The 25467-nt window shown below is 43.6% G+C and overlaps 1 protein-coding gene across 3 annotated transcripts in view; it reads right to left on the reverse strand.

Annotated features, from left to right (window-relative positions):
* Positions 1-25467, reverse strand: part of snx19a (sorting nexin 19a) — a 35767-nt gene that overhangs the window by 6707 nt on the left and 3593 nt on the right. For 2 of the 3 annotated variants that reach the window (XM_055892741.1, XM_055892743.1), the window contains exons 2-12: positions 23774-23883; positions 20467-20552; positions 18910-20319; positions 18516-18734; positions 13929-14067; positions 13586-13686; positions 13358-13477; positions 13049-13155; positions 12503-12599; positions 12174-12339; positions 11636-11759 (exon numbers count right to left, since the gene is read on the reverse strand). In XM_055892741.1, the coding sequence (XP_055748716.1) occupies positions 11636-11759; positions 12174-12339; positions 12503-12599; positions 13049-13155; positions 13358-13477; positions 13586-13686; positions 13929-14067; positions 18516-18734; positions 18910-20301 (2465 nt within the window). In that variant the 5' untranslated portion in view covers positions 20302-20319; positions 20467-20552; positions 23774-23883. The remainder of the gene's footprint in view (positions 1-11635; positions 11760-12173; positions 12340-12502; positions 12600-13048; positions 13156-13357; positions 13478-13585; positions 13687-13928; positions 14068-18515; positions 18735-18909; positions 20320-20466; positions 20553-23773; positions 23884-25467) is intronic. The other variant, XM_055892742.1, reaches the window with a different exon arrangement.

Below are 25467 nucleotides of genomic sequence, written 5' to 3' on the forward strand. Positions count from 1 at the left end.
ATCTGTCTGGTCCCCAGACACATAAAACCTAATTTATCTTTAAGAAGATGCAGTCATGTAAGCATGTTTTTAAGATGTCTTTCTTTACAAATAGCGATCTGAGAATAAATATCCCCATAACACATTTTACAAGAAATCTGCCAATATATTGTATATCAGCCAACTGAATAGAAGATAAGAACCCCAAGAATCCCTTGTGCTGTAGTCTATTCATGTCAACAGCATAATTCAGATAAGAAAAGATTCCTTAAAATATTCCGATGATGGTGAAGTGCTTCATAATGTTAGGATATGCTGCCTAGCAACAAATACCATTCTCTTTAAGATGCTGTTTTTTATACCACATATTGCACAATTTGTACACAGAAATACTTTTCATGACAACATAGTGTTTCCACACACTGTTACAATGAAGTGAGCAACATTCAAACTAGTGGCAACTGAGCTGCCACCAACTTTTAACAGGGCACATCCATTTGGCCATACAGGTGAAGGTGTTCACATTACAGTCAGTTTGTATCTCTGATAATACGGCTATGTGGTTCAAATTGCTGTGGTTCTAATCTCTCATGGAAAAATTCTGTGTGTAACCCGAAAGAATCTGTCGGGACTGAATTGCATGCACAGAAAAAGAGCAGCAGTAGTTCTGGTGTTTGGGTTTTTCATCTCTGGTTATTTGAACAAATCATTTTGCAGGTGTTAGCATCTTTCGAATTTCGGAAGGGGACGGAACATTGGGCCGTAACTTACAAAGAGAAAGGGAGCTCCTCATTCCGGTTCCACACTTTGTTCTAGCATTTCTTGATATCTTCTCTTTACATGTATGGACACAGAACTTAATCGAGCAGCTGACCAATTACATGAGACTTTAGTTCTGGGTTAACCAAGATTACTTTGGGTGGAAGGCTGTCTACAGCCAGGATGACTACAAGTAAATACCAGATGTTAATGTCTCGGTGATGTCTTCAAAATTACACAATTTGTAAACAAAAAGGTACTTTTCATGATAATGTCCTTCCGTGCATCTATTTGCACAGATAAAGGTGTTTACTGTCATTGCATCTGTCTGATAATACTATACAGACTCTGTGGTTGAGGCAGTCTGCAGGATGACTACTACTAGGAAATGTCTCTGTGCCGTCTCATCTCTCCCCTGCCTCTGTTTTCCCCCACTGGTTGTGTGAAAAGACACACCTCAGCAGCTCATCATCCCCAGGACAGTCGGGACTTTCCCAGCAGCACTGTGTCTGGTCTGGCCTGGAGGTGTAATCTAGCCCTATTGTCGGGCTTCTGGCTTGTATGAACTGGACGGACTCCTCTCACTCGAGAATGGGTTGAATCGAATGGAGCCCTGTCCTGCTCTGCGTTTAGCATTATGAACCCAACCCAACCCCATGGCTGACCTAAACCACCTGCTCATCTCACACCCAAATGCAATGGCCTGGTCTCTGATGTCATATCCTGTCACAGAACCCAGTGCAGTGGTGCAACAAATATATTTCTATTTTGTCATATTTTTACATTTTAGTCATTTAGGAGACACTCTTTTCCAGAGCAATTAGGGTTTAGTGACTTGCTCAAGGGCACCGACAGATTTTTCACCTAGTCGGCTCGGGGATTCGAACCAACACCTTTTGGTTACTGGCCCAACACGCTTAACAGCTAGGGCCAGCATATGGCTAGGACTAGGTCTAAGGCATGGAATATAAGATTCTGACATAAAAGCAATGGAAATTGCAAGGGTAATGCTTTATATGCCATTCAATATTCAATATCAAGTCATTTCATTCTGAAACTCCAAACCTTCCTCAATGTTCTGTGGCCATACTTCTACAGATGTGTGCTGCCTCCTAGCGGTAGAAAGTGACATTGTGACAGGAACTTTATGGATCCCAGTGCAGGTACTGCAGACTGTAGTCTGTAGTCTGTACCTGATTGATTGATGATTGATATAATTTATTTAAGTGTCATACACCTACTGGTGCAAGGCCCACATGGGACACCACAGAACAAAATAACATTTGACAAATTAAATGCATACAATAATCATGGCCAGTAGAGCGACCATCGAGCCACACTACACAAACAGTACATTTCTCCTTCTCCTCCAGGCATTATGAACAAACTCAGCCATCTCAAACACACCCTGTGTGGAAAAAAAATTCTAGCCTCTGTTCATCCTGTACCCAGAATAATTCAGTGTTATCACAAATAGTTTTTTCTTCAGATAGTCATACACAGGGCAATAAAACACTAAATGGATTTAGTTTTAGATTTCCCCGAGATCACATAGTAGGCAAATTCTCTCCTCTTCAGACACTCAAATCTACCCGTATCTATAGCCAGAGGGAGGGTGCAGGATCAGAGTTGTGCACAAACTGACTTTTGTTAGAATCAGGTAAGCATATGGTTCAGGGCTGTAGTTATTTTTGATAAGAGTGTACGTTCTAAGTTTAGGTTTAAACCAAACATCAACTTCCCATTTTTCCTCGTGGATCAGAAAAGGCTTGTCCTTGATTTGGTTAACACCACATGGTCATTTGTTCCTGGATATATACTGCAAATCAGTTTCACAAAAAATAGATAACAATTATCTAGCCCACAGATAGTTATGAGTAAGGTCCCACCTTGATTTGTGATTATGTGTCCGTTTCATAGACGTAACATGTCAACTTTTTGCCTAACCACACATGGTTCTCAACCCATATCACAGATGGCCAGGTTTGGAGTCAGTTTGTGCACACCAAGAAAGCAGTGGATTGCTCTGTTTTGAACATTGTTACAATTAGTACCCACTTTGGAACCCCACACCCCAGTAGCATAGTCCATCACTGGACACGCAAAATGTATACGGCCGAGAATAAGCACGAACCCTAAGTCTCTGCCTGTGATCTGATGCCATCTTCAAAGGTCATGTGCTCATCCAGAGTGAAACCAAGGTATTTATAGAGCCCAGTGTAGAATAATGGGGTTGTACCAAAACAAAGGTCATGTGCTCATCCAGAGTGAAACCAAGGTATTTATAGAGCCCAGTGTAGAATAATGGGGTTGTACCAAAACAAAGGTCATGTGCTCATCCAGAGTGAAACCAAGGTATTTATAGAGCCCAGTGTAGAATAATGGGGTTGTACCAAAACAAAGGTCATGTGCTCATCCAGAGTGAAACCAAGGTATTTATAGAGCCCAGTGTAGAATAATGGGGTTGTACCAAAACAAAGGTCATGTGCTCATCCAGAGTGAAACCAAGGTATTTATAGAGCCCAGTGTAGAATAATGGGGTTGTACCAAAACAAAGGTCATGTGCTCATCCAGAGTGAAACCAAGGTATTTATAGAGCCCAGTGTAGAATAATGGGGTTGTACCAAAACAAAGGTCATGTGCTCATCCAGAGTGAAACCAAGGTATTTATAGAGCCCAGTGTAGAATAATGGGGTTGTACCAAAACAAAGGTCATGTGCTCATCCAGAGTGAAACCAAGGTATTTATAGAGCCCAGTGTAGAATAATGGGGTTGTACCAAAACAAAGGTCATGTGCTCATCCAGAGTGAAACCAAGGTATTTATAGAGCCCAGTGTAGAATAATGGGGTTGTACCAAAACAAAGGTCATGTGCTCATCCAGAGTGAAACCAAGGTATTTATAGAGCCCAGTGTAGAATAATGGGGCTGTACCAAAACAAAGGTCATGTGCTCATCCAGAGTGAAACCAAGGTATTTATAGAGCCCAGTGTAGAATAATGGGGTTGTACCAAAACAAAGGTCATGTGCTCATCCAGAGTGAAACCAAGGTATTTAAGGAGCCCAGTGTAGAATAATGGGGCTGTACCAAAACAAAGGTCATGTGCACTTCGCTGCACGCCCTTCTTTCTGAAATTAACAATCTGGGTCCTCTCTTGATTTATCGCTAGTCTCCAGTTAGCACATAAACTAAGAATATTCAACATATTCTGGGGGTCATCTTCGGTCCCGGTAAGGAGAACTACTTCATCAGCATATACAACAAGATCCCAGGAATATATCTGCAACTTTAACACCAAGTTTAGCATGTTTGATTTGTAGGGCTAAATCATTAACATGTAGTGGGAAATAAGTGGGCGAGAGTACGTCTCCCTGTTTTACACCGTAAGGGGTTGGAGACCCGCCAGTCCTGAGGTCATTGACCTAAACACAGGCAACTGGAGGCCGATAAAGAGCTTTGATTGTATCATAGAATATTCCGTTAATTCCCATTGTAATTAGTCTAAAAGCAAGAAGGTCTATATTCACCCAATTAAAAGCCTTCTGAAAACCAATAAAACAGGCAAAAGTTGTCTCTCTCTCTTGAATTCTAGCCAGGATCACTGTGGAGACAATATAGATATGGTCTATACACGCCCTGGCTGTCCAAAAGCCATTTTGTTCATCAGCAAGCTGACCAGACAGTTTTAGGTACAGCTGCTATGAACAATCACTGGCTTCCTGCTTCCAGCCAAGGTAGAAATAGGCTATATCCGAAATGGCACCCTATTCACTACGACCTACATAGTTCGCTATTTTTGACAAGGGCCCTTTGTGGAATAGGGTGCAATTTCAGACACAGTCATAGTGTAGCTTCTGGCCGAGCTAACAGGCCTCAGCTCTTCCGTTAGCATACTGACTCTCCAAGCCTGGGCTGCCTGGGTCACAGGAACCTTCCACGAGCTGATTAAAATGTGGACGCCATTCAGGAATCACTCACTTACTGAGAAACGGGCTCGTTGCTGCTAATGTAACAGTATAACTTTACGTCGTCCCCTCGCCCCGACACGGGCGCGAACCAGGGACCCTCTGCACACATCAACAACGGTCGCCCACGAAGCATCGCTACCCATCGCTCCACAAAGGCCGCGGCCCTTGCCGAGCAAGGGGCAACACTACTTAAGTCTCAGAGCAAGTGACGTAACTGATTGAAATGCTACTAGCGCGTACCCGCTAACTAGCTAGCCATTTCACATCCGTTACACTCACCCCCCTTTCAACCTCCTCCTTTTTCCGCAGCAACCAGTGATCCGGGTCAACAGCATCAATGTAACAGTATAACTTTAAACCGTCCCCTCGACACGGGCGCGAACCAGGGACCCTCTGCACACATCAACGACGGTCGCCCACGAAGCATCGTTACCCATCGCTCCACAAAGGCCACGGCCCTTGCCGAGCAAGGGGCAACACTACTTAAGTCTCAGAGCAAGTGACGTAACTGATTGAAATGCTACTAGCGCGTACCCGCTAACTAGCTAGCCATTTCACATCCGTTACACTAACAAAGGAAAACTGCCCAAAAGTAGTTAACAAGACAGGACCATACTGCAGGCATTGTGCCCTCGGTGATGCGTTGGGCTGACTGCACCTCCCTCTGGAGAGCCATGCGGTTTTGGGCGGTGCAGTTACCATACCAGGCGGTGATGCAGCCTAACAGAATGCTCCCGATGGTGCATCTGTAGAAGTTCGTGAGGGTCTTAAGGGCTATGCCAAATTTCTTCTGCCTCCTGAGGTTGAAGAGGTGCTGTTGTGCCTTATTCAACACGGTGTCAGTGTGGTGGGACCATTTCATGTCCTTGGTGATGTGCACATCAAAGAACTTGAAGCTTTTGACCCTCTCCACTGCGACCCCACCGATGTGGATAGGGGCATGCTCTCTCTGCTGTCTAATGTAGTTCATGATCAGCTCCTTAATTTCTTTTAAGTTGAGGGAGAGGTTATTTTCTCATCACCACTCCTCCAGAGCTCTAACCTCCTCCCTGTACGCTGTCTCGTTGTTGTTGGTGATCAGGCATACCATTGTTGTGTCGTCTGCATTCTTAATTCTCTCAATGTCTCTCGGTCTCTCTCTACATCACCATTTGGCCAAATGGTGGTATTGTGCCTTGACCACCATACCTGACTGGCTTGACAGCCCAGTTCAGACAGAGGGCATGGTGAAGAGGTTCTGTAACCTAAAATGGTAGCAACCTGTCTACTTGTCTAGTTTGTGTGTGTGTGTGTGTTGAACAGCTATCACTAGCCGGCCACCGCCCGATACTCTGCCCAGCACCTCAGAGACTGCTGCCCTATGTATAGAGAGACATTGGTCACTTTAACAATGTTTACATACTGTTTTACCCACTTTATATGTACATACTGTATTCTCGTCATAGCTCATCCTGTATAACTACTGCTGTACAGACCTTTTCTATTCATATACTGTCCATACACACACCATTTATATATATTTATATTACGGACTCTGCTATTGCTCTTTCTGATATTGTTTGTCCTGAAATGTATTTTTTGGGGGATTATGTGTGTATTTTTATTGTATTGCTAGATATAATTGCACTGTTGGAGCTAGAAACATACTGTAAGCATTTTGTTGCCTGCAATAATGTGGGTGCCCACGAGATTTGGTTCTGGGTCCTGGGATTACATAAAATAATGAACATGAACTATGAGCTGCATTTCACATCCCAGGGTTATATTAGTTTCAGAATCAAATATTTAAAGTTAGAGGTCATACTGAAAAGGTTTTAGGCATCTTTCATCCTGAAAGATCTTTCATCCTATCATTATCCTCTTCATCATCATCTTCAAATTAGCAAAGCACCACCACATTCTGATCGAGTCTGACTGACTACCTTCGTGGACAGACCTAATCAACTGCCATGTTATCCCTCTCCAATATAAGGTCTTCCCAAGTCATTTTAGGTCAAATATTTATGTAAATGTTTTCACATGTCAACTTCCTCTGCATGTCTAAATCTTTTAACGTGTCATGCTGTTGTTTCCGTGTGTCTGGCCAAATAAAGTATTGGCTTGTTAAAAAGACTATTGGAGGGGGCTGGGGTGTAGTTCATGCACAGAGCATACTCTTTCCATATCACTGAAAACATCCAGTTCCCCAGACTTCGACGTCAATCCATGGATGCTGAGATAGTAAATTCACAGGAAAGATATGGCTATACAATAACTACATGGCATACTGGTGTCTAGACTAGAGCGTTTCATTTTTTCACCGTTTTGTCGTGGAACCATTGATCAACTGTCTTGCTTGTTACAAGAGTTGAATCTATTGCAGACACAGAACGCTGCAATACAAGTGTTCTTAGTTCAGATGAATCTAGATATAAACTCAACAGTGAACAAGGATTGGACAAAAACAATACGACAAGTAATACTTCATTTAAAGAAAGGGCATGAAGACAAGTCCCTATTTGGGTACATGCAGAGCCTTTGTCTGATAAAGGCAGAGCCTGTCTGTCTGTGCTTACTTGAATGGCTACAAAACACATCTAATGACAGATTATCCTAGGAATGTGACTCAATGTTGCACTTGTAGCTGTGTACATGATCAGATCTATCTGTCAATAATCAGAATAACTATCAGACACAGGTGTGACTCTTGTCTCACATCCATGGTGCTGATATTGTTCTTCCCTCCTGCCAAAGTGCATTACAGAAATGACTGACACAATGTGGTCAGTCATTTAAAGGAGTGCAGAGCAGAGCTGGAAGTAGACACACTTCATGAGCCAGTCCCATCTCATCCAACCAGACCGGAGTTCAAATAATATTTGAAATCATTTAAAATACTTTCTCTGTCCTTGATTGAGCTTATCTGGCACAATGGAACCAATAGAATAGTCCCAAAAGTCCTACAGGTCCAAACCCTGCCCACCTCAAATAGTATTTAAAGCCAGCTCTGGTCCAGTCCCAACCAACTACTGGGCAGAGGTGGGTAAAGTAGAGCACCAATCCAGATCACTGCCCAGACATCATTTTATAGACAGAGGTTAGCTACACTCAAGGCTTTTTTAAGGTCCAATGCAGCCATTTGTATCTCAATATCAAATCCTTTCTAGGTAACAATTAAGTACCTTACTCTTTTCAATTAAAATGGTAATAATAATAAACAAATAGCTTCTAAGCAAAGCGCAATTTCTCAAGCAAGACTTTTGCGAGAACTGTCTGGAAGTGGTCTGAGTGGGGAGGGGGAAACTGAAAACAAGCTGTTAATGGCAGAGAACTTTTGAACTGTCTTTCTTATTGGTCTGTTAATACATTTTAGGCCAAAGCTCCATCCCATCAAAGCAGGCTGAAATTTCAGCCTCTTACACTAAAAGGGCAACCATCATAATTTTGACAATTTCAGAGATTTATTCGAACCACATATTGAGAAAATATATATAAAACACAGACAAATCGACATTTTCACTGCACTGGGCCTTTTAAGCTCCGTCATCAACTATACTACTACCAATTACTGGCCATAACAACAGATGTTCTGTTCTCCTACGTACCCCAGATAGGTTAAAGCACAACATCATTTTTGTATAATTATTCTACTAAACAATGAACAGTTCTATGAACAGTGAACAGGCCTGGACTGACGGTCTACTAAACTAATCTCAACAGTCAATACGTGTTTTTCCCCCTCCAGACATGAAAGGAAATGGTATTTCATAACAGCATTTAACATAGCCAAGTTATAGAGAAAAATAATCCCTTTCTGAATGAACAGCCTTTTGAAATTATTAATCAAATCCATATTACAAAAAACGTATTTTTGGAGCGAAACTTGGACACTTATATCAAGCATTATTCGACTGATGAAAATCCCTCTTACTTAATACCTCAGCAAACCATTCCTGGAAATACAAAGAGAACAAAATGGCTGGATGTTCTGCTGAAGACCTGTCAAGATCCACAGAGCGGTAGGAACCCTCCCCACGCTACACCCATCTCCTAGCCCAGGGGTTCCCGTCTCCTAGCCCAGGGGTTCCCATCTCCTAGCCCAGGGGTTCCCGTCTCCTAGCCCAGGGGTTCCCATCTCCTAGCCCAGGGGTTCCCATCTCCTAGCCCAGGGGTTCCCGTCTCCTAGCCCAGGGGTTCCCATCTCCTAGCCCAGGGGTTCCCATCTCCTAGCCCAGCGGTTCCCGTTCACTCAGGTGCCCCTTCCAGCATTGGGGAAGATCCCGCGCCTACGCGTGCCACATCTATTTCTATTTCTATTAAGCTGTTCACACCCCTCTTGTTGGTGGAGAGAACATTTTGCAGGTTTGAAGCATGTTTTGTTGTTGCAGTTCTATACATTTAGCCATTTCTAATGTGTATTCATGTGATAATTGAGTGACTCAAACAATTACACCAAAATCTATGGGCTAACAAACCTAGCTAAATAACTGACCCGCGTCCCTCCCCCTGCACCCCCCAGTTTGGGAACCACTCCTCTAAGGTATGCAATGACTGACGTGACAAGAGGAAAACTGACGATACACTTCCCAATTTAGAAATGGCAATTTATGCCTTCTACTATTCATACTTTCAAGAGTCAATTGAAAACCACTGTCTTGGCTAACTAACTAACCTAAATGACTGTATGGATCAAATTGTGTTCTTGCCACAATCTAACCAAAATGTGTACTTATTACAGGGGTCATATGAAGTATGAGGTACCACATCTGACTAGGGAAGTCTTGCTCCTGACAGTGTAAAGTTGATTCGGTGACAGAAGATGCAATGGGTTAAAGTGCCCTGCATTACTAAGCAAACTGACTGACAACCCCATATGTACAAGATGAGTGATTTGTTTCTTCTAGCTGCTAGTGGAGCAAAGGGCCACGCGCAATATAAAAGATGAGTATGAAGGACCAACTGTTCTTTACTGTTGAAGTCTATGTTCTAGTCTATGATGAGGGAGTGGTATGGTCTGCTTCCCTGTTCTAGTCTATGATGAGGGAGTGGTATGGTCTGCTTCCCTGTTCTAGTCTATGATGAGGAAGTGGTATGGTCTGCTTCCCTGTTCTAGTCTATGATGAGGAAGTGGTATGGTCTGCTTCCCTGTTCTAGTCTATGGTGAGGGAGTGGTATGGTCTGCTTCCCTGTTCTAGTCTATGATGAGGGAGTGGTATGGTCTGCTTCCCTGTTCTACTCTATGATGAGGAAGTGGTATGGTCTGCTTCCCTGTTCTAGTCTATGGTGAGGGAGTGGTATGGTCTGCTTCCCTGTTCTAGTCTATGATGAGAGAGTGGTATGGTCTGCTTCCCTGTTCTACTCTATGATGAGAAAGTGGTATGGTCTGCTTCCCTGTTCTAGTCTATGATGAGGAAGTGGTATGGTCTGCTTCCCTGTTCTAGTCTATGATGAGGGAGTGGTATGGTCTGCTTCCCTGTTCTAGTCTATGATGAGAGAGTGGTATGGTCTGCTTCCCTGTTCTAGTCTATGATGAGGGAGTGGTATGGTCTGCTTCCCTGTTCTAGTCTATGATGAGGAAGTGGTATGGTCTGCTTCCCTGTTCTAGTCTATGATGAGGGAGTGGTATGGTCTGCTTCCCTGTTCTAGTCTATGATGAGGAAGTGGTATGGTCTGCTTCCCTGTTCTAGTCTATGATGAGGGAGTGGTATGGTCTGCTTCCCTGTTCTAGTCTATGATGAGGGAGTGGTATGGTCTGCTTCCCTGTTCTACTCTATGATGAGGAAGTGGTATGGTCTGCTTCCCTGTTCTAGTCTATGATGAGGAAGTGGTATGGTCTGCTTCCCTGTTCTAGTCTATGATGAGGAAGTGGTATGGTCTGCTTCCCTGTTCTAGTCTATGATGAGGAAGTGGTATGGTCTGCTTCCCTGTTCTAGTCTATGATGAGGAAGTGGTATGGTCTGCTTCCCTGTTCTAGTCTATGATGAGGAAGTGGTATGGTCTGCTTCCCTGTTCTAGTCTATGATGAGGGAGTGGTATGGTCTGCTTCCCTGTTCTAGTCTATGATGAGGAAGTGGTATGGTCTGCTTCCCTGTTCTAGTCTATGATGAGGAAGTGGTATGGTCTGCTTCCCTGTTCTAGTCTATGGTGAGGGAGTGGTATGGTCTGCTTCCCTGTTCTAGTCTATGATGAGGGAGTGGTATGGTCTGCTTCCCTGTTCTAGTCTATGATGAGGAAGTGGTATGGTCTGCTTCCCTGTTCTAGTCTATGATGAGGGAGTGGTGTGGTCTGCTTCCCTGTTCTAGTCTATGATGAGGGAGTGGTATGGTCTGCGTCCCTGTTCTAGTCTATGATGAGGAAGTGGTATGGTCTGCTTCCCTGTTCTAGTCTATGATGAGGGAGTGGTATGGTCTGCTTCCCTGTTCTAGTCTATGATGAGGAAGTGGTATGGTCTGCTTCCCTGTTCTAGTCTATGATGAGGAAGTGGTATGGTCTGCTTCCCTGTTCTAGTCTATGGTGAGGGAGTGGTATGGTCTGCTTCCCTGTTCTAGTCTATGATGAGGGAGTGGTATGGTCTGCTTCCCTGTTCTAGTCTATGATGAGGAAGTGGTATGGTCTGCTTCCCTGTTCTAGTCTATGATGAGGGAGTGGTGTGGTCTGCTTCCCTGTTCTAGTCTATGATGAGGGAGTGGTATGGTCTGCGTCCCTGTTCTAGTCTATGATGAGGAAGTGGTATGGTCTGCTTCCCTGTTCTAGTCTATGATGAGGGAGTGGTATGGTCTGCTTCCCTGTTCTAGTCTATGATGAGGGAGTGGTATGGTCTGCTTCCCTGTTCTAGTCTATGATGAGGGAGTGGTATGGTCTGCTTCCCTGTTCTAGTCTATGATGAGGAAGTGGTATGGTCTGCTTCCCTGTTCTAGTCTATGAAGATGACGGTATGATATGGTGTGATACCTCTCAATGAAGGTGCCAAACAGCAGTCTGATGGTCTTCTGTATGTTCTCAGTGCACAGCCAGCTCCACTGGTCCTTCATCAGCAGACACAGGATGCTCAGAGCTACGTCTGCCACGGCCGTGTCTGCACGAACACACATCACAGTCAGATTCACACATATAAGCACGCACACACGCAACAGAATACAGAACCTGAACTTGACGAAGATACAAATACTGGGAGATGATTCTGGAACACGAATAACAGAAAGGCAAACAGAGCCAGATAGCCTCAGACAGATAGTCAACACCGTTTCCTCAAAACAGTGGTGTGGTACTGGCCTACAGAGGCTGTGCAAGGTTACTACCACCCGCCGGCCATTACTGAGTGGAGCATGCTCATAGATTATCTCATTTGGAAAGTTTATAATTATGATAATAATGTCTGTTTTTGCACTGAGACGGTCCTTAGATATTCAGTCAAGTGTATGACGGTCCTTCATGTCAGAGAATAATAGGTTGATAACGCAAGCCCGTGTAGACGTTAGAAAAAGTGTACCTGTCCCCCGAGGTTTTCTCTCCCGACCCCCACCTCCCTTCCTGTCTTTGCCAGGTAGCACGCTGAACCTCCTCTCGTCAGCCTCCTTCTCCTGGGGAGCATAGAGCAGAGCCTCCTGGTCCTTTATAAAGCCCTCCAGACCAGACAGGGACAGGCCATGGAACACCTGCAGAAACAGACCAGGGCACAGGAATGAATGAGTGAATTAATGGATGGATGGATGGACGGGTTGAGTGAGAGAGTGCACTCAAACAGACAGTTAGATGACATTAATATTAAATGATTATTCATTGATACTCATTGCTATGAAACTTCCATGGTTAACTTACAGTGCTCCCTTCATTGAAGCAGTATATGACTTTGGGCTGGATTTCAGGTATATTGAGAGTAGGGGCGACTTTACTGGAGAACCTCAGCCGGACAGACCTGACACAACAAGCAACAATTAACAAACACATTACACAAAACTAGATAGTTTGACTTTAATGTCATATAAGCAGTTACAAAGAACACATTTTTTTCCTAAAGCAGCTTTCAATTTCATATGTGAATTGAAAACTACAGCGAGTGGTTTACAGGTGTTTTAATGAGTATTTCAAGAGAGACATGATAGTGAAAAGCTTTGGCCAGGCCGTACATATGTAACATTTAGAGAAAGAGAAGACACAGAGAGGGGGAGGAGAGAGAGAGAGAGTGAGAACAGAGTGAGTGAGTGAGTGAGTGAGTGAGTGAGTGAGTGAGTGAGTGAGTGAGTGAGTGAGTGAGTGAGTGAGTGAGTGAGTGAGTGAGTGAAAAGACACAGAGAGGGGGAAGAGAGAGAGGGAGTACAGAGTGAGTGAGTGAGAGAGAGAGATGGAGAAAAAAAAGACTCCCACCTCTTCCTTCCTTCTGGGGCATTCCTCGCATCTGCAGGCTCTCCATCCAGGTCATCCTCAGCACGAGGGAATGCTGTCTTCAGAGTGTCTACAGCATTTGCCATCATCTACAGTAAACGCCAATAACCAGGCCCAGGAGGACACAGCACACAAACAGCACCAAGGTTAGCTTCCCGAAAAAAACGGTCACCAGAAACCACATATTCTATCATCTCTCACCTCTCCCTTTTCATGTTTTTAGGTCAAGTGATCATGCCCTGTTTTTATTTCATAACCGCGACAGTTGTGACACTGAAAACGCTAAGTCACCTTATCAATCCTGGACATAACAAATGGTTTCTTCTCGAAGGCTGTGCTGGCGTCTGTGTGAAGAGCCAGAAACTCCTGCATCTCGTCGCTGTTGGCCGTCTCAGGTATGGTACACAGTTGCTGGAGGAAAACAAAGTGGAGTGATCAGATACAATGCAACAGTCACATTTCAAAAGCATACAAATCAGGAAATGATTCACCTTGTTAGATAAACAATACAAATCCTACTTTAAGAAAGGTATCCAGCTGTCCTTTTCGAACTTCCACCTTGTCAATATCTGGGTTTCCAAATGGAAGATCAGGGAAAATCTTCTTGGGTCCCTTGACATCTGAAATGGAAAAGATACAAACACCCTTAGGTGAGAATAACATATCCATACAGCACATGTAAGACTTCATCTACGCTATACATGGTTTGTTTTGACTGAATATCATGTACAGCTGCCAGCTTGGGTTCGAATCTGGTCTACTGCTCTTTCAGCACTCTCTCGTACCGTTCACCAAAATCTTTCTCTAGCCAAAAAACATACAAAATACTTTTTTAAAAAATATATAGAATTGGACTTCTTACTCTTAATCATCTTCTTGAGGTCAGGCTTCTCCTCCAGGCGTGTCTGCAGGTGGAGGAACTCGCTGTAGCGCCGGTTCACAGTGTGATAGGCTACAGGTTGTAGAGTACCTAGGCTCTCTGAGTCAACCACTGTCTCATACTGGGGAAGAACAACGGTTACAGATTGACTGGGAAAGTTTAATAAGACTAGTCTAATGTTCACATTTCAAGATCGATATGAAAAGGTATTAAAAAGGCAAGGAAGTGTACACTAATGTCCGGTACTGTCACAAGTGATTCGTCTAGCATTGTACCTTATGATAAAAAGAGTCACAGGTCTATGTGTTACATTAAAGGCAGGGATAGCAACAGAGACCATGACTGCGTAAGCATTCAAGCACTGACCTGTTAAATGTCATGTCAAAATGTATATTTCCGACTAAATAGATTTATTTATCATGAGAGGGCCATAAACAAAACCTAGTAATGCGTATACTGCCAGAATGATTAAAATCCCAACTTTCTGGTATAAAAAAAATAAATTGCTGAGGTGTAGTCAATTGTGAGACACACACTCAAGTACACAGTACAACTATGATAAAAATGTGAAAATATGAAATATTTGATGTATTTCTTATTCAACACTGTATGAATAAGCTTTGAAATGACTTATATGCTTTCTAAATATAGTATATTCAAATTATAAAACTACTAAGATTTCACCTTCCTTATAACTGCAAAATACATATTTGTATGTTTAGTGTTCGAGAACATGTGCATTTTCTAAAGGCTTCTTGATTAAAACTTCTGCCCTCACCCTTCTAAACATCGGACAGGGCTTTAGCTTGGCTTACTGAACTCAATAGGAACTTACCTTTCATCTCATATTAATCTTGTCTGTCTATGACAAACCCAAAATGTTTTTTTGTTTAAAATCTATTAATTATTTTAAGATTACATTGAAAAGGTTGGCAATAAAAAATCGATCTGTGAATGTGCTAGCTAGAGCAATAAAACCACTCTCTCCTGCTCCTCTAGGATCTACGGGTGTTTCCACATATAGAATTGGAATTGGACTTCTTTAAAAGAACCGATCTCAGTCCTCTTTAAAGTGAACTCTGGGGTAATAAAAAGCTAAATACATCAGGGCAGTATTCACACTTCCCTTGACTTTGAACTCTTTTGCCAGTTCATGTCACCTATTTTGTGGTGTGAGTCCTCTTTGCATTCACATTGCTAGGTTCAGAAAGGAACCAAGATCTTTTTCCAGCATTCACTCAATGCACTCTGGATTTTTACAAAGTGCAGGACAAGCCATTCCATTAGATCGTGTTATCAGACAGCAAGATAATTACATTTTGGAAGCTAATAGACAGAATTTAGTTAAAAGATGAGACATAATAATTATAATCATAAGATAATATTAACATGTAAATATTATTGGTAACAGAATAAATTGCAGAAGAATACTGCAGATTAAATAATGCTGTGATGTAAAAGGTGCATAAAAAGGGAGGAATTCAGATACAGTGCATTTGGAAAGTATTCAGACCCCTTAACTTTTTCGTCATTTTGATACATTTCAACCTTATTCTAAAATGTATTTTTTTTAAATATTCTTCATCAATCTACACACAATAACCCATAATGACAAAGCGCAAACCTTTTTTGGAACAGAAATACCTTACTTACATAAGTATTCAAACCCTTTGCTATGAGACTCAAAATTGAGCTCTTGTGCATCCTGTTTCCATTGATCATATTTGAGATGTTTCCACAACTTGATTGGAGTCCACCTGTGGTAAATTCGATTGACATGCTTTGGAAAGGCACACACCTGTCTATATAAGGTCCCACAGTTGACAATGCATGTCATAGCAAAAACCAAGCCACGAGGTCAAAGAAATTGTCTGTAGAGCTACGAGACAGGTTTGTGTTGAGGCACAGATCTCGGGAAGGATACCAAAATATTTCTGCAGCATTGAAGGTCCCCAAGAACACAGTGGCCTCCATTATTCTTAAATGGAAGAAGTTTGGAACCACCAAGACTCTTCCTAGAGCTGGCCACCCGGCAAAACTGAACAATCAGGGGAGAGGGGCCTTGGTCAGGGAGGTGACAAAGAACCCAATGGTCACTCTGACAGAGCTGCAGAGTTCCTCTGATGAGATGGAAGAACCTTCCAGAAGGACAACCATCTCTGCAGCACTCCACCAATCAGGCCTTTACGGTAGAGTGGCCAGACGGAAGCCACTCCTCAGTAAAAGGCACATAACAGCCCGCTTGGAGTTTGCCAAAAAGGCACCTAAAGTACTAAAGGACACCTAAAGAAACAAGATTCTCTGGTCTGATGAAACCACGATTGAACTCTATGGCCTGAATTCCAAGCGTCACGTTTGGAGGAAACCTGGCACCATCCCTACGGTGAAGAATGGTGGTGGCAGCATCATGTTGTGGGGATTTTTTCAGAGGCAGGGACTAGGAGACTAGTCAGGATCGAGGGAAAGAAGAACGGAGCAAAGTACAGAGAGATCCTTGATGAAGTCCTGAGCGTTCTGGAGCAGGTTCTCAACGGGACAACAACCCTAAGCACACAGCCAAGACACCGCAAGAGTGGCTTCGGGACAAGTCTCTGAATGTCCTTGAGTGGCATTTTAGAATAATGCTGTAACGTAACAAAATGTGGTAAAAGTCGAGGGGTCTGAATACTTTCCAAATGCACTGTATGAAGTATTCGTTTGAGCACTATCCACACATAGTTCAATGTGACTATATATCAGCAGAATCTACTTTTTCGTTTTTTCAAATTACCGCCGTCTTGGAGCTAGAATTGGGATAATGTATACTGTGCTAATGACAATCCAAAAAAGAGTAACAGAGCGAACTGTACAATATGGCGAACTTAGCAAATGAGGTATTTCTGGTAAGTACATGGGGGCCGTCCTCCATTTTTATGCACCTTCGCCATTGAAACTTTAACATCCAATGTAGGCTACTGCCCCTTTAAGAGGCTAGCATTGATTTTGTAGTCAATGCTATCCGGAATCCTTGGGACGTTCCAACCCTAAATCCCAACCCTAACCTTAACCGTAACCATGACCTAACCCCAACCCCAACCCTAACCGTAACCATTTTAAATGCCAACTTCATATGGGGTAACGTAACTACATAGGGTCGTAACTACATATGAGGACACCGAGGTCCAGACCACTGTAATTACTCAGAATAAAAATACATTAATTATTATTATTCTTTGAAAAATTAGGAACTCAGTTAGCTCAATTTACTGTTGAGAGTTAGAATAATAGAATACACCAGGTGCAATATGTCATCCACTGACAGTCACTCAATTAGCCCATGTCAGTAAAAACATTTAAGATCGCTAAATTAATCTAGCCACCTATCTAAACTTGTAGTAATGATGGTAATTTACTGACTGGGCACACTGTGCACGTGCCCAGGGGCCCTGACCTCCAGGGGGCCCCATTGATTTTGTTAGTCACTCTCATTCAGATATCATATTAATGTGGCATAAGTCATGACAAAAAGTGTAGAATTGCAGAAAATTAGCTTTAAAACTGCAACAATGTCTCCCGACCCCATGGTAAAACGTGTAGAATTGCAAGAAATGTTCTGTAAAGCAAACTCGTTTGTTTTCTTTTGTTAAAGATCCAGTGCACTCAAAAACGTGATTTTTCTGTGTTTTCTATGTATACAGTACCAGTCAAAAGTTTGGACACACCTACTCATTCAAGGGTTTGAATGAGTAGGTATGAGCACTAACAAGTACTCAGCATATGTGGGAACTCCTTCAAGACTATTGGAACTTGTAAAGGAAAGTATGGTTTATTCCGATGAGCGAGGGAGAAAAAACTTGTACTATTGATTGATCACCATTTGGATTTCACCGTTACATGCCAATTAGCTAACGTAACGGCAAGCCGGTGTGAATGACCGGTGTGTAACGGTGTTGTATCGAGCTCCTTCCCACTGGGCAGCTGTATCACGTCGCTGGCAGTAGCCAATTTGTTCCATCCGAATACAGTATTTCGAGTAGCCTACACTAAAACTAACTTGTAATATTGGTAGTAAGTAACCGTCTGAATGTCATCGTGATACAGCTCAACGGAGAAAGTTAGTGCTGCAAGCCGGAAACACAACACAGGGCACAGTAGGAGAGGGAAGTACAGTAGCTAGATAGTGTAGCCAATATAGTAGGACAGGGTGACATATAAATGTATTCTAGTACAACTACGGTATTATTAACGTCTACATTTTATTTGTTTTACTCCGCTGAAAAACGAATGATTCTAAACTCCCAAATCCCAACTTAGACAGGAAAGTTTCAAATCCTCACTGAAGTTTCTAGCCACAATAATTAACGTTAACTAGCTAGCTGGGGAGGGCTCATTACGACAACTGACTGAACTAGCCTCTCCCGTGACAGCTAGGGCTATCGCTGAATGCAAGCCATTTCGATGTACTGTTTCCACAGATCGATTTATATGCAGAAATGTCGGTCAGAGCCGGTACCAGAACCACGCTAGTCCCCTCTTTAGGGGGATTTATATCTAACCTGGTTTTACACTGTGTTAGACATAATGTCTTACCTTTACGGTGTATAGAGTATAGGGGTGTGAGCCGGTGCTGCGATGCTCCTTGGCTGTCACAGCACCAGTGATTCTCAGGTTCTGGATAAGGACGGGTCCATCTGGGCTGCTGAGGGGTTCGAAGCTGAAGGGGGTCAGACACAGCCTCCCCGGAGGGACAGGGCAGCGTGGGTGCAGCTCTTCCGCCATGCCCGCTGGCCAATGGGGCTGATCGGACACCTGCATCTCAAGATTTTAGCAAAGCCATTCATAGCAATTTGTAACCTTATTTATTCTACATCAATACTTTGTATTGTTTTATACTTATATACAATTTAAATAACTGTTTAAGAAAATGTAGGAATTCTGAAAGACCAATAAACTAACTAACAAGCAAACAAATAAACAAACAAACCTTGGGTCCCAGGACCTTCAAGTTGCCGAAGCATCCAGGCGGCTCGTCTTCAAACACACTGCAGAAGTTGGTAGGGGAGGTACAGTCACAGAAGCTGTCTGTCTGGTCCTCCTCAGAGTCCATCTGGTCTAGGGACTCCACAGAGAGCTGATTGGATTCTGTCGATGGGGACTCCAGGTCCGAGTCCACACCCTGATACAGGCGGCTGCCACCGCTGCAGGACCTCAGCAGATCCATAGACACATGACAACTGTTTATTTTGATCGATGAACCAATGCATGGCATTGGCAGGATCGCCCCACAGTACTGCCGTGTTTCCTCCTTCAGATCTGGCACTGCCGTATGGTAGGACTCCATGGATTCCAGGGAGTCTGGAGTGGCTGGCTTGGGAGGAGTGGGGCTGTTGCTGGACTCGTTCTGGTCTCTCGGAGTCTGGATCCAGGAGGTAGAACGGGTCCGAGTCCAGAGCTCCTGCTGGGTCTGACTCCTGTGCAGCTGGACTATAGTATCAGGGAGCTCATCGAGGGACTCATCCGGTGATTCTTTGGCTTTGGTGAACAAGTCCACAATGGTGAGATTGAGCCAGTCAGGATCGGACACCCTACTGACCAGTGGGAGGAGGACGTTACAGGTGATCAACTCCCCCACCATGTATCTCCCTGTCCTGGTCTCCAGGTGAGGGAACGGGACCAGGACTTGCATTAGGAGGTCCACTACGGCCCGGGAATAGCTGAGCTCCGTAGCTGGACTAGCCAGGGCTGGGTGGGGGGCATCTGCCTGGCTATACAACTCCCACAGGCTGGGGGTGCTGGAGCGGTCTCTGTCCTGCATCCCCAGCCGTGCCTCTGCCTGCGTCATCATCTCCCTGGCTGTCATATAGCTCTGCAGGTGGCAGCCACACAGCTCCAAGGTCCTCTGGACCAGCGCTCTCCTGTCCACGCACCGAGCCCTCTCCTTCAGCTCCATCACTGAATCCAACATGGCGTCCCGCATAATGTGCTCAAACTCCCCCAGCCCCTCCTCCTCGGTCAGCATGGTGTGGTACCAGGACGACACAAAGTCTCGGATGGCTTTATGCACAGCGCTGTGGATCTCGTGGTCCAACCTCCATTCGCTCTCAGGCGAGTGGAGGGCCGGCTGTGATCTACCCAGGGGGACGAAGTGCTCCAGGTGTAGCAGGCTGTTGGCATCCAGGGCAGCGCGGGACCCCAGCCAGCCACCCAGGACCACCAGCAGGCTGGTGAAGAGACAGAGGAGCCACACGTTCACCAGGAGGTGGAAGAGGACCATCCATGCTACTAGCACCCCCAACACCACAAGCCTCCGCTGGCCCAGTAATTCTGAGAGGGCCCAGTGGTTAGGGTTAGGACCAGAATCCTCTGGTGGAAGCATTCCCCTCAGTGCTGAGACCTGAGTTAAAAATCAAGTAATAGCAATCAATACACACCTCAATCAAATATCCGTATACCTTAATTTGAGGACATTGGTGATTTCTTTCAGATAATATCATTTTAAATTTCATAGACTTGATTTGCAGGGAGAGAAACTGATACTCACAGACCTGGATTGAAAACAATCATTCAAAATGCACACTTCAAGCAATAGGTGTTGGCAAGGCTCCAGTTGTTTTTAGATACCTCTACCTGAGATAAAACAAAACACAAGCATGTTTTTTCAAATCTATAAATGTCTCTCATCAATTAAATGGATGGTTGTGTAAATATATTTTACTGCAAAGGTGGTTAAATTGATAGATATTGTGTGACACCCCCTAAACTCAAAAGTGCAGAATAATGCCTGGTTGGAGGGGGGGATGTGCCACATAAGCTTACAGTATGTAATACAATATTACAAGCTCTGATATTGCTCAGATTTGGAATACAAGGGTTGTCTGCAGCATGCTTCTTTGGAAATACAGACCTGTAGACACAGAGATACAATAGGCGGAAATATAATGGATATTTATGATGAATGTAAGCTTTACTTTTTGGTAGCTGAATAACATAACTTTCTAAATCAAATTCACTCTCATTCTGTGCTGCCTTGCCCTGCCTGACAAAAATACATATAATTACACTTTTTTTTTAATGTTGTGGCTACAGTAAATCGTCTCTAAAGAAAACGATTGGGCTCAGACATCGAAATTAAATGTTTTGGGCTCCAAAGCCCTTGTTCTTGCAATTAAGTGATCGATGGAAATCAAATTTATCAACCCATGGAGGTCTGGATTTGGAGTCACACTCAAAATTAAAGTGGAAAACCACACTACAGGCTGATCCAACTTTGATGTAATGTTCTTAAAACAAGTCAAAATGAGGCTCAATAGTGTGTGTGGCCTCCACGTGCCTGTATGACCTCCCTACAATGCCTGGGCATGCTCCTGATGAGGTGGCGGATGGTCTCCTGAGGGATCTCCTCCCAGACCTGGACTAAAGCATCCACCAACTCCTGGACAGTCTGTGGTGCAACGTGGCGTTGGTGGATGGAGCGAGACATGATGTCCCAGATGTGCTCAATTGGATTCAGGTCTGGGGAACGGGCGGGCCAGTCCATTGCATCAATGCCTTCCTCTTGCAGGAACTGCTGACACACTCCAGCCACATGAGGTCTAGCATTGTCTTGCATTAGGAGAAACCCAGGGCCAACCGCACCAGCATATGGTCTCACAAGGGCTCTGAGGATCTCATCTCGGTACCTAATGGCAGTCAGGCTACCTCTGGCGAGCACATGGAGGGCTGTGCGGCCCCCCAAAGAAATGCCACCCCACACCATGACTGACCAACCGCCAAACCGGTCATGCTGGAAGATGTTGCAGGCAGCAGAACGTTCTCCAAGGCGTCTCCAGACTCTGTCACGTCTGTCACATGTGCTCATGTGTTCAGTGTGAACCTGCTTTCATCTGTGAAGAGCACAGGGCGCCAGTGGCGAATTTGCCAATCTTGGTGTTCTCTGGCAAATGCCAAACGTCCTGTAAGCACAACCCCCACCTGTGGACGTCGGGCCCTCATACCACCCTCATGGAGTCTGTTTCTGACCGTTTGAGCAGACACATGCACATTTCTGGCCTGCTGGAGGTCATTTTGCAGGGCTCTGGCAGTGCTCCTCCTTGCACAAAGGCGGAGGTAGCGGTCCTGCTGCTGGGTTGTTGCCCTCCTACGGCCTCCTCCACGTCTCCTGATGTACTGGCCTGTCTTCTGGTAGCGCCTCCATGCTCTGGACACTACGCTGACAGACACAGCAAACCTTCTTGCCACAGCTCACATTGATGTGCCATCCTGGATGAGCTGCACTACCTGAGCCACTTGTGTGGGTTGTAGACTCTGTCTCATCCTACCACTAGAGTGAGAGCACCGCCAGCATTCAAAAGTGACCAAAACATCAGCCAGGAAGCATAGGAACTGAGAAGTGGTCTGTGGTCACCACCTGCAGAACCATTCCTTTTTTGGGGGTGTCTTACTAATTGCCTATAATTTCCACCTTTTGTCTATTCCATTTGCACAACAGCATGTGAAATTTATTGTCAATCAGTGTTGCTTCCTAAGTGGACAGTTTGATTTCACAGAAGTGTGATTGACTTGGAGTTACATTGTGTTGTTTAAGTGTTCCCTTTATTTTTTTGAGCAGTGTATATTCAGCCCCTACTCTTGCAACGTAACAAAAAAATGCTGGGTCAATAGTTACCCATTTGGGTCATTTCTGTAAACCAGCGCTGGGTCACTATAGTACATACCCAACACTGGGTTATTTTGACTCAGCATTGATGGGTTCCGTGAATGATTTACCCAAAATTGTGGTTACTGTGACCCAGCAGTGTGTTGCTTTTTGCTCTTTTTCTGGGTTATAGTTATTCATGCATTTTTGACCCAGCAGTGGGTTATTTCTTACTTTATTGCTGGGTCAATTGTTCTACCTTTTCTCTATTACGTAATCTGTGAATTTTCTAAAGGTACAAATACTTCTAACAACAACAATCAATGTTACAATGTTACTACACAGTCTACGAAATTCTTAAATTTCGGCCAATCATGACCGATTGTAGGTCAAATACAAAATGTTTATTTTCAGATATTAATTTCAGCTACAAAATGAAGTCACGCAACAGATAAACAACACATAAGGAAAACACAAAAACAACTTTAGAAGCCCAATCCATATTTTAAAATCACAGCAGCCCTACCAATTAAAGCTGAGGAAAGGGGCTGAAGAAAAGTAAACACTTTACCCTCTCTACTCCCCCCAACCCCTACCAGGTATCAATTTCCAATAGGATTTGATGTCAAACCAAATAGAAACATGTCTTCTGCTCCAGATCCTGCCCATTAATTATGGTGAATGCTAGGGAGTAGAGAGGATTGTCCCGAGAGTCAGAACGAAGGTTACGGGTCTCTTGTTTCTTCACCTGGCGGAGGTATTTAGCCATATTGGTTCCAGCCAGGGGATTAAAGAATATGACTTGAAGATGTTGAACAGTAAGGAAGACACTCATCACACTCTTGCACAAGCCCGCCACGCACGCACGCACACACAAATTGTGGCCTTTCCTTTTGCTCAGAAGGTGCTATACCCTTATTCAGTCTATTGCTGTGTGCAGGACATCAATCTGCATTGAGTCCAGCCATTTTGTGCATGGTTCACAGCAGAAGTAGGAAGAGTAGTGAAATAGCCTACTCAAGTAGAAGTATTGTTACTTCAATGACATTGTAATCAAGTAGAAGTAAAATGACTGACTTTGAAACTTTTTATAAAAGTACTTTGAAAAGCTACTCAATTACAGTAATGCGAGTATTTGTAATTAGTTACTCCCCGCATCTGGTTTACAGTTATCCATATGAAATAGTATTCCATATTCCACATGTATACTTACGCTTCATTATGACTTTCGGGCGTCATCAATGCTTGGGCGGGCAGTCTTCTTTCCAACTCCTTACACTGGTGGTGGGAAAAACACTCTCCGGATCATGTTGTCGTTAGTATCTGGGAGACAAAATGGATAAACGGGAATCAACATTTGAGACACTACTTTCATTTCAATATGTAGCTACTTGCATTCCGTACACTGGTCGTGGGAGGGCCACTCTAGTATCAGTGGGAGACAAAGACATAACATTAACACAGTTCATGTGGAGTCAAAATAGATAGCCTAAACTTGGATGAACAATTGAGACAACCCTTTCATTTCAATATAACTGTCTGCATCCAGACTGAGCTAGCTAGCTATCTAACTCAGTAACAATTAGGCTATAAAAACATACAGTAACTGAAACACCACAAAAGCATGAGTTACTGTATGAGCTTGTAGTTCAATGTATTCCGCCAGTGTGTGACTTGTCTTTTTGTTGTCAATGCCTTACGGTACATCACGGTGGCATATGAACGATCGGGTTATAGAGCAAACAATGCAATTATCCCAACATAGGTTGTAATTTGGTTTGGCTTCCTCAGTGGTTTTATCCACGCACCACTATGGTCTATTTAAGCAATAAGGCCCGAGGTGGTGTGATATATGGCCAATATACTATGGCTAAGAGGTGTTCTTGAGTACGCGTACCTTATTGCTATTTTAAACTGTTTACCAAAGTAATTAGAGCAGTAAAAATACATGTTTTGTCATACCCGTGGTATAAGGTCTGATATACCACGGCTGTCAGCCAATCAGCATTCAGGGCTATATCCACCCAGTTTAAAAAACCCATTCGTTCATATGCCACCGTGATATACAATAAAGCCTTTACAACAAAAAGAGTCACAGTGGCGGAATAAATTCAACTACACATACGTTTGTTTCATCACAGAATCGGAGAGCAACATCTGTCCAGTGACGTCCAAAAAGCATATATTGCATACAAACAGTTGTATCACCTGCAGCATGGTCGAGCAAGTTTGTTTTGGACAGTTTACTAAACTACTGATTTAGAACCACGGAGTTACCGCAAGTCAGCACAAAGACAACAGGAGCACTGCCTCCGCTATTCCAGCACCATTTCAACTTAAACATAATCAAAATCAACAAGACTATATATGCTTAGTTTAATATACTGAAAACAAACGTAAAGTTAACAAAAACGATTTAGTCCAATCAATGTTGCTAAATATCCTGTGGCTGTCCATGGTACTGATTTCTGTGTGTGCGCTTTAGCGCGCATGCAAGTAAAACAAAAAATGATGACTCACCCCATTTGTAGACTAGTTGAACGCCAATGCCATCCTTTCATGTTGGCAAAACGTTCTATGACTGTCATGCAGTACACTTTCAGTTTTTGTTGTAATAGGCACCGAGGTAAAGTTGGTTTTATATTCACACATTCGGACATTCAACAGACATTCGCCAAAAGCCATTTAAAATTGTCAAAATCAATAACTAATTCATTGTCACAGAAACATAAAACTAGATATGGTTTATTCTATAAATGTCTAGCATACGTTTATAACCTTTGTTTAGAGGAAAAAAAATCCAGTTTTGATTTGATAGAGGGCACGTAGTCCGTCTAGAGGGCGTGTGGTCAAAGTTCTAACGAGTCTGTTAGAACTATGGGTTCCAGTCTTTAATGCGAAGCAAGA

Source organism: Salvelinus fontinalis, chromosome 31 (genome assembly GCF_029448725.1).
Source record: "Salvelinus fontinalis isolate EN_2023a chromosome 31, ASM2944872v1, whole genome shotgun sequence".
Classification (NCBI taxonomy): domain Eukaryota; kingdom Metazoa; phylum Chordata; class Actinopteri; order Salmoniformes; family Salmonidae; genus Salvelinus; species Salvelinus fontinalis.